General features: G+C 42.4%; 1 protein-coding gene across 3 annotated transcripts; it reads right to left on the bottom strand.

Annotated features, from left to right (window-relative positions):
* Positions 1-537: 537 nt before the first annotated feature.
* Positions 538-9,046, bottom strand: KCNRG (potassium channel regulator). 3 transcript variants are annotated; one of them, XM_045014259.1, is made up of 3 exons: positions 7,207-9,033; positions 7,031-7,128; positions 539-2,346 (listed from the first exon to the last, which is right to left on the bottom strand). In XM_045014259.1, exons 1-3 carry the CDS (start codon positions 7,609-7,611, stop codon positions 2,094-2,096), a joined length of 756 nt encoding a protein of 251 aa, XP_044870194.1. In that variant the 5' UTR covers positions 7,612-9,033; the 3' UTR covers positions 539-2,093. The 3 variants fall into 3 exon arrangements, with proteins under 3 accessions (XP_044870185.1, XP_044870194.1, XP_044870201.1); XM_045014266.1 differs by having other exon boundaries at positions 7,031-7,125; XM_045014250.1 differs by having other exon boundaries at positions 538-2,346; positions 7,031-9,046.
* Positions 9,047-9,390: the final 344 nt, after the last annotated feature.

Genomic DNA, 9,390 nt, shown 5'->3' with positions numbered 1-9,390 from the left:
TCTCCTCTGCCTCAAGTTACTATGGACATTTAGTCACAGCCTCAAGCTGGCCCTTTGTTAAAATATTTTTAGCCTGACCACTTTCACTATCACTTTTTGTACAGATGCTTTCCATTGAAGTAACCATCTTAGTGCAAAATTGTCTTCAAAAGCTAAGGTCATCTACCTCTAAGTACTTACAGGATAGAAAACTGGGTTAGACACTTTTTGGCTAAAATAACTTGCATTTCAAATATGCATTTTCCTTTTATCTCTCTCTCACACACACACACACACACACACACACACACACACACACACACGACCCCTGTATAACAAAATTTGATGTGTGGATCATCACCTAAATAGCCACAGGACCCAGAAACATTGAGAATTATTAGCCCAGCAGGAATTGCACTAGTAAAAGGTTTGTTAAAATACTTTAAAATGATCAGCCTGGACTGATCAAGTGGGTCAAGACAACAGATAATCCACTAGAAGGGAGAAAGTACTTTAAAAAAAAGTTTCATCTCTTGATTTAGATTTTTTTTTTTAAACTTTATTTTTCAACATGACTAAGAATGAAAATAAAACATTCTTATCAGGATTTCTGCTGTATGTGAATCAGCACAATATTTTCCATTATAAAAGGTTATTAAAAGTTAGTCTTAGTCTACACTTCATTGTTGTTTATCAGGTATTGTTTTGGTTATAGAGCTTGGGTACAGTCTTAAGTCCATTTTCTTTCTTTGCCCATTGAAGGGGTTGTCATGTACATCTGCATTTCTTACTGTCATTGATTGTCCTCTTGACTGGAGATGTTCACGGTAACTTTTATGAAAATTCAATACTAGAAAGCCATACGGATGCAAACATCCAAAATGGTCTTTGATTTCTTGGCACATCAGTAATGTCTCCTTAATAGTAGTGATCTATTGGGCCAGATCCTGTCCCAACCTCCTTTGTACCATCCGAAAGTTGCTATTAATAGACCTAACCAGAGTAGGGGAAATCCTTAATTAGCAAAGAGTCCACCACTATACCGCCCTTTCCTGGCATAGTCACACACCTCAAGGAGGAAAGGATGGATCCAGAATCTGCTACACTCCCACATTCCTAGAACTACTATGAACCAGAGTAATTTGAGAGCAGTCGAGAAGCTACTCTAATTTCTGATGCAGGCCAGTCTAGCAGTGCAGTGTGACCATGTCTTAAAGTCACCTTTGCCAGCCCGTCACCCTAAGCTGTTCTTTGCATTTGGCAAGTGCTGAAAAGTTCTTTGAACTATTTTAGTTAAGAATTCCAGCCTATTTGTTTCTTCTGAAGAGCAACTGTCTTTTCTAATTAACTGACCTTTCATTACAGCCTGCCATGCATTGCACAGCAGACCCTTTTTAATATTACATTTATCAAGTTCAGAGCATTGAAGGACAGTTTAATAGGTTCTTTTCTTGGGGGATCCTGCAACAGGAGATAATACACTATCTATGAAACCACCATTAGTTTAAAGAGTCGGACGGGGCATGATCTGTGGTATTTTCACAATGCTGCTTTCACCTTGTCTCAGATTGTCTCTGTAGTTTTTGCTCGCAGAAATAGTATGTAATCATTCAAATTTAGATTTCTCCAGTCATCTATAAAACCTTCTAAAGGAAGGAGAAGAGAGGCTCTGTAGGCCCTGTTTGTTACTACTTCACTTGCTGTTGTCATATTTCAAGCTGCCTTTGTGGTATCCTGCAATGAGTGCAAGAACCTTTGTTTAGGGGCTCCCTTTATTCCCAGTATGGTTCATTTTTTCTATTATGCCCATCTCCGTTTTAAACACGTGCAAGACAATTTCTAACTGCTTGATTCTGGACTACATATTCAATATTGCATCAGTATTCTCCTATGCCCCAAAAAAGGGTTAACAGGGAAAACAAGAACTTGGCTTCTCTATGAAATGACTGCAGGAAAAGGAGGGAAAAACTGATTTTTGAAGAAATATATAAAATTTGACAGTTGTTACCACCTTCAATAGTTGCAATTTCAAATAAAAAAGAAATAGTAGGGTTAGTCATGTCTACATGTGTCTCTTCTCAGATTCAAAAGGGCAGGTAGTAATGAAACCAGTTTCATTTCTGCTTGTGCATTGGAGTTAACTTCATCTGTGCTCCACCAGTGCTTTCTGGGCTTTGGTTGGCAGTGAGAAAAAGGGCTTCTGGCCTCTTCATCCTTTCAAAACTGTAGCAGTCAACTTTTTCTTCGGTGGAGACTGTTCTGGTGCTTACAAGGTGAAATCCTTCTTTAAGTAAAGTGTCAACTAGTAGGCCTAGTACGTTAGTTCCATTAATCAGCTTTCTATCATCAGGTTTTATAGAGACATACCTAGAGAAAGAGAAAAAAGTGTGATTACGAGTTAACATCCTTCTTGGAGGATGGAACCATGTTTTTAACAGGCCAAATTCTCAGCTGATACAAGTCAGCATGACTCCATCGCCTGCAACAGAGCTGCACTCATTTACACTACCCAAGAATCTAGATTAGTTTTAAAAAATTAATCACAATTAATCACACTGTTACACAATAATAGAATAACATTTCAATATTTTGGATGTTTTCAAATACCGTATTTACTTGTTATGTTTTTAACAAATGCCATCAGCATGGAAGCACGTCCTCTGGAATTGTGGCAGAAGCATGAAGGGACATACAAATGTTTATCATATCTGGCACATAAATACCTTGCAGTGCCGGCTACAAAAGTGCCATGCAAATGCCTGTTCTCACTTTCTGGTGACATTGTAAATAAGAGGGCAGCATTATCTCTTGTGAATGTAAACAAACTTGTTAGTCTTAGCAATTCGCTGAACAAGAAGTAGGACAGAGTGGACTTGTAGGTGTGAAGTTTTACATTGTTTTGTTTTCGAGTGCAGTTATGTAACAAAAAAAACTACATTTATAAGTTGCGCTTTCACAACAAAGATTGCACTACAGTACTTTTAGGTGATGAACTGAAAAATAATATTTCTTTTGTTTATCATTTTTACAGTGCAAATATTTAAAATAAAAAATATACACTTTGATTTCAATTACAAACACAGAATGCAATTGTATATATATAAATGTAGAAAAACATCCAAAATATTTAATAAATTTCAATTGGTATTTTATTAACTGTGCGATTAAAACTGTAATTAATCGCAATTTTTTTGAGTTAATCATGTGAGTTAACTGATTAATCGACAGCCCTAGTTAGTTTTCTAAATGTCTTAATTCTTTACCTCATTAAAAGCACAGCTATTTCTTGCAGTTTGACCAGTTATATTTTTACAGAATAGACACTTTGTTTTTCCACTATGAAGTTCACTTTTTCCTTATAAGTGATTGTAACAACTCTTAAAATTGTGTTTAATTCAATGGAGGGGAAATGACTGACATAATGCGTAACGTACAGCAGTTTCTTAGATAAGAATAGTCAAACTGTGGCCAGGGCAGCAAAACTGGGTTCATTTAAATAGCAGCACTCTTCATTACAAAGCACCTCTCCCTACTAACAGTGAAGTTTATTGCTCAGTTGCCTTGCACAGCAACTTTTTTAGTAACAATTATGAAAATTATTTACAACTAAAGTAAACTGATTTTACTTGGAATAAAGTACAAAGGGTTTAAAAATTCATCCAGACACCTCAAGGAACAAAAGTCATGTAAAAATATTGTTAAAAAGTAGCATAAATTGATAGGCAGAATTGCTCCATAGTTCATGAAAAAAGTACAAAGGTCCACAAAAGACACTAAAAGGTAAAGATTCCATACAACCAGACTGATTAGAGATAAATTAACCACAATCAAAAACTGATTTGTTTGTAAGATTTTTCCTCTGCAGTTCAACAGACAAGTGTAGCTTGATTAATCAATGTCAGAAAAGAGGTTATAACAGACTACATCTCAGTTTTTAAGTTGCCATAACCTACACTGATGCACAGTTAGTCCAATAAGCTATAAAGTTATATACCATTTAAGTGCCATCTCATATGTGCTATGTGAGAAAGCCCAGGATGAGCTTCTTACAATTTTTCAGCTAAAGAAAGTCAAAATATAAAGATAAACCCTACTGAATGTTCTAAACCCAGCATTCTCTTAATTCATGTATTTCAAGCGAGAATAACCCTACTGGAACTATTCCAGTGAAGTGTCCATAAAAATCTAGGCATTTCAGAAGTCCTGGAGGATAAACTAGGTTATCTTTTCCTGTATGGAGACAAATTCCAACTGTATAATAGCTCTTTAGAGCTTCTAAAAACCATTATAAACTACACCTCTACCCCGATATAACATGAATTCGGATATAACGCGGTAAAGCAGCGCTCTGGGGGAGGGGGGGGTCCGGGCTGCACGCTCCGGTGGATCAAATCAAGTTCAATATAACACGGTTTCACCTATAATGCGGTAAGATTTTTTGGCTCCCGAGGACAGCACTATATCGAGGTAGAGGTGTATGTAGCTAGAGCCTGATGTGGCTAGCATAGAGGTCACTGATTTCCCATTGAGAATCAATGGCAAGAGGACCAAGCTCTTGAGCCCCCTTCCCCCTCCAAACTCGTGTAGTGTATACAATTTATATTCTTCAAAACAGAACTCCACATCTATAGCTAAGGAACAAGGAAAGTCTATTACCTTAACTCCACCTTTGTTTTCCATCCCCACTTCCATCATTCTGTTCTCCCCTTCTCCAAAATGGAATCTAAGGGATGCGTTTGTAGCCATTTTAATTATCTTCCCCTCCCCTCTTCCCCAGCTTATTCCGTATTTATCTTGGATAAAGTTCTTGTGGGCAAGTTTTCCCATTTATTCCTAGTTTTCACAGTTTGTACATTACAAGCGTTATGGATGCTCATGAGCACAAGGGAATGGCATGTGTGACACACTCATTTTATAATTTTCAAAACTTGTATTAGCCCACATTCAGACTTAGCAACCTCACTAATGAGAGAAATCAGCTTCCTTCTTTCCTCAGAAAAAAGTAACCCTGCATCCTCCGAGTTAAACATCTCAAAGGAGAGGTGGTTAAGATAAAGTATTTTTCTACCATTAATAATCAGTTCAGCCAATTAGGAACATCTTCAGTGATTGCCCATTACTTCAGACAACTCAGACTTCGTTTTCAGTTATCAAACATTCTGACTACAACAGGAAAAGTGAACCCATTAGGATATGTCATTAGGCTGACAGAACACAGAGGCAGTTACATATGGGACAAACAGTAGGATCTAGGCAGAGAATCAAGAGCACAAAATATCACTGCTGGCAAGCGGTTCTCCTATATTTTAATTTTGCATTTTCCAATTGCTTCTAGGTGTGACTCAGCCATCCCATTGGACAGACACATCAGAAATATAGAAAGAGCAAAAAGGTGGGAGGAAGGTCAAATGAATTAGGAGAATAAGATGTTTTTAAAAATCCATTTTAAAAAGTTAAGGAAACTTACAAGAAGTTAGATCAGTATAACAGGAGTTACATCAGTCACCTTTTGGCATTGAACCATCAATTGATTATCCCATGATCTCATCACAGTGTAGCAAATTGCATGCATTTTATGAACTAGAGCAGGGGTCGGCAACCTATGGCATGAGTGCCAAAGACGGCACGCAAGCCGATTTTTAATGGCACGCTGCTGCCTGCCGGGGTCCCGCTCAGTCCGCTGCCGCTGCCGAACCCCGGCAGCGGGCTGAGCCGGACCCTGGCAGGCAGCAGCGTGCCATTAAAAATGCTTCCCGACCCAGCCCGCTCTTCTCCACCCCCACCTATTGCTCTCTCTGGCAGGGGCAGGGGCAGAAGCAAGCTTGGTCCTGCCGGCTGCTGCTGTAACGCACCGGCAGCCAAGCTTTCCCCTCCCCCGCCTCTTCCCCCAGCGTGCCGATGGCCCTTGCGAGGGAGGGGAGAAGAGCAGCCCCAGTGCCCTCGCTGCTCAGACCGGTAAGGAGGCAGGGAAGGGAGGCAGGAGCGGGGCCTTGGGGAAGGGAGGCAAGAGCGGGGTGTATTCCTCCAGCCCCCTGCCATGAGCCGCTCAGGGAAGAGGGCTGGGAGCACCCCCCTGATCCCAGCCCACCCACCCCCAGTCCTCTGCACTGACCCCTGCACCCCCCTTGCACCCCAGCCCCCTGCATCCCCCCCACAACCCCATCCGATTCCTGCACCCTCCACACATACCCAGCCCCCCTCACACCCCATGCCCTGTCTCCTGCACCCCCTCACATGCCCCCAGCCCTGACCCCTGCACCCCAGCTCCCTGCATGCCTCACAACGCCATCCCTGACTCCTGCACCCTCCACACACACCCTGCCCTGACTCCTGCAGTCCCCACATCCCCACCCTCTACCCTGAGCACCAAATGGGAGCTCCTGCTCGCCACCCCCCCCCCCCCCCCGCACATTCCCATCTGCACCCCTTGCACCAAATGGGAGCTGCCCAGGTAAGCGCTCCACACCCAAACCTCCTGCCCCAACCCTGAGCCCCCTCTCTCATTCTTGCTCCTGGCCAGACCCTGCACCCCAACCCCCAGCCTGCTCCTTCACCCCCAGCCCTGTGCTCAGTGCACCCCCACCCTCAGCTCAGTGCAGAGAGAGAGATGAAGAGAATGGTCCAGAACCAAGGAGAAGGTAGGTACGGGACCCCAGGCTGGAAGCGGGCTGAGCAGGGCCGGCGGCTGGGACCCCAACTGGCAAGAGGCCGGTAGCCAGAACCCCTGACTGACAGCAGGCTGAGCGGGGCCGGCAGCCAGGACCCTGGCTGGCAGGAGCCAGCGGACGGAACCCCAGACCAGCAGCGGGCTGAGCAGCTTGGCCCGCTGCTGGTCCCGGCCACCGGCTCCTTGCCTACAATAGTAGTTTAGTTATATTATATATAGACATAGAGAGAAACCTAAAAAATGTTAACATGTATTACTGGCACCGAAACCTTAAATTAAAGTGAATAAATGAAGACTCGGCACAGCACTTCTGAAAGGTTGCCAACCCCTGAACTAGAGGTCTTGAAATTATTTCAAGAAAGAAAAGCCACACAAGGTGAATACCTTGTCACCAACTGGTCACCAGCAGAGTAGTCAGTGCCACATTGAAAAACCAGGTCATGATGAGAAGGTCTCTCCAAAGGAAGTGGAGTGAGGAGCTTCTGAGAAGGAAAAGGATTATTATTCCAGTTCTGTCTCAAGGACTGCTCTGTAAACATAGTGACCCGTCCAGCCAGTACCTCAATAGTGTTGCTGCAAGAGCCAAAGACTCGGAAAAAGGCCTGAGTTTCCTGGAGCGAGAAGCGCACTTCCAAGATCTCTGGTCTCGGCTTCAGCAAGTTTTCCTGGCTAAGGAGATCAGCCAGGGAGTGGAGCTCATAGAAGTCTGCTTCTCTTTGCAGCCTCTGATAGTCTGAAAAGTCAGTGGGCAGAGAAAGCTGGAGTGTCCTCAAAAAATCCAGGATGTAATTAAACAAAGTTCCATCTCTGTCCACAAAGAATTGTCCATTCACCAGCCTGAATTCATGGTCATTGCCATTCAACATCCGTGCTAATCTGGACTCTGGGAACCTCCGCAGGGTGGAAACCCATGTTGTAAATTTTGAGCCTCCCACATTCAGAATGGCCACTTCTTGATTGCTCATATTGTCTCTCCACCAATCAAGGTGAACACTGATCTATGTCTTTCTAACTAGACTATTCCTACACTGCAAATCAACTGGGACTGCAAGTACCATTCAGTAATCTTACTGCATGTTTGGGATGAGGTGTGTAGCATTGCTAGGGTTCCCAGGCAACAAGAAGCATAAATACAACTAAAGATAGCTGTTTGCAGGTCCTGGTTGCTTGGGAACTTGGACTCTTGAAACAAAAATAAAAAAAAATAAAAAATGAACAGCTTCCAAAGACTGTTGAAAAATGGTTGACTGACTCCAAGTTTTGAAAAACCCTGATAAAAACCAAGAACTGTCCCCAAAAGCAAGACATTCAGTATAAATATTTGAGTTTTACAGAACCACCACAAGAAGATTTCATTTCTATACCACTGTGGGTGACCCACTGCTAAAAGAAATGTTAAATGTACTTTAAGGCAACTCCACAATCATGCTCTGAAATGAGAACATTTCAGAGAAGTTGGAAGTGTATTTCACTAAATGTTACTGATCTGAAAGGATTCGATGATTAATATATTTGTATGAAACATCCATACAGAGCTATGGTAATGATTTACTATTTCTTTATATATTCAATTATCCTAGAGTTAAGTCAAGAAACTCACTAAACTAAATTCTTCCGGGGTGCAATGCAGCCAATGGAATGACACTGAGGAAGTCTACATTGCAACTGGAGGTGCAACTGCCGCACGGGTTGACATATCCACACTAGCTTTAATTTAGCTAGTAGTGCTGAGAATAGCAGTGAAGTCACAGCACCACAGGTTTCAGTTGACGCTGTACAAGTCTGCCTGGGGCCCTGGATACATACTTGTATTGCCCATGCTGCCATGTCATCACTGTCATTTTAGAGAGATGCTAGCTAGATTAAAGGTAGCACACGTATGGCAACCCATGCTCCAACTGCAGAGCAGGGATAAGGAGCATGACCTCTCAGGGCTAAGGAGTTTCCTAACACAACAAGACAAAGCGAATGTTAATGGATGTGATTACACAGCAGGTTTACAGGCAGCACCCCATCTCTCCAGCTGTTTAAGTTATGATTGACTGATGGGGGGAGGCAGAGAAGAGAAGCTCCCCCCTCCACCAGCCTCACATTGCTGGGAAGATTGTGTTTTAGGGAGGTTTGCTTCCTGGCTGTTGAGCAGGGTGGAACTGTCATTCTTTCACCTTAAAGCAGGCTCTGTTCTTACTTTCTACCACCACCACAGAGGGGAAGGGAATGGAGAAAACTCCCTAGTCCATGCATTCACCATACAAGTACTTTACACTCACTGCCACAATGAGCTGCACTGTATCCCCAATTGTGAGCAAGTGGTTGCATTTCCCAATAGGGAGCTTAAATTCTTTACATTAGAGGCACTTTTTAGAAAGACAGAGATGCGGGTGGCTTTTAAAAACAAACAAACCACGAATCCAACATGAAGATAGTCCTGTCAAGGGATTGAGCTATAGCTGGAAAAGTGTCAATGCACAGCATATAAGAGCACCTTGCAGCTTGTTCTACCCTACTCACTTCCACTTGTTTCTCTTTCCTATTGCAATTTGTTCGAGACCACTGCCCTGAAGACCTTCTTTTTTTTTTTTTTAAATAAACCCTGTAATCAATATCCAGTGTACATAAAGTTCTGCATATACCCAGGATAAGGAATCAGTGAAATTTAACATCTTCAGTTATGAAGAGATTCCAAAGAGTTAAAGTACCACTCTGTATTTTGCAATGGATGGCGAGTCTTAGGCAAACTTTGC

Source organism: Mauremys mutica, chromosome 1 (assembly GCF_020497125.1).
Source record: "Mauremys mutica isolate MM-2020 ecotype Southern chromosome 1, ASM2049712v1, whole genome shotgun sequence".
Classification (NCBI taxonomy): domain Eukaryota; kingdom Metazoa; phylum Chordata; order Testudines; family Geoemydidae; genus Mauremys; species Mauremys mutica.
Note: the sequence above shows the minus strand (reverse complement) of the source record. Positions and strands in the feature narration are given on the sequence as shown.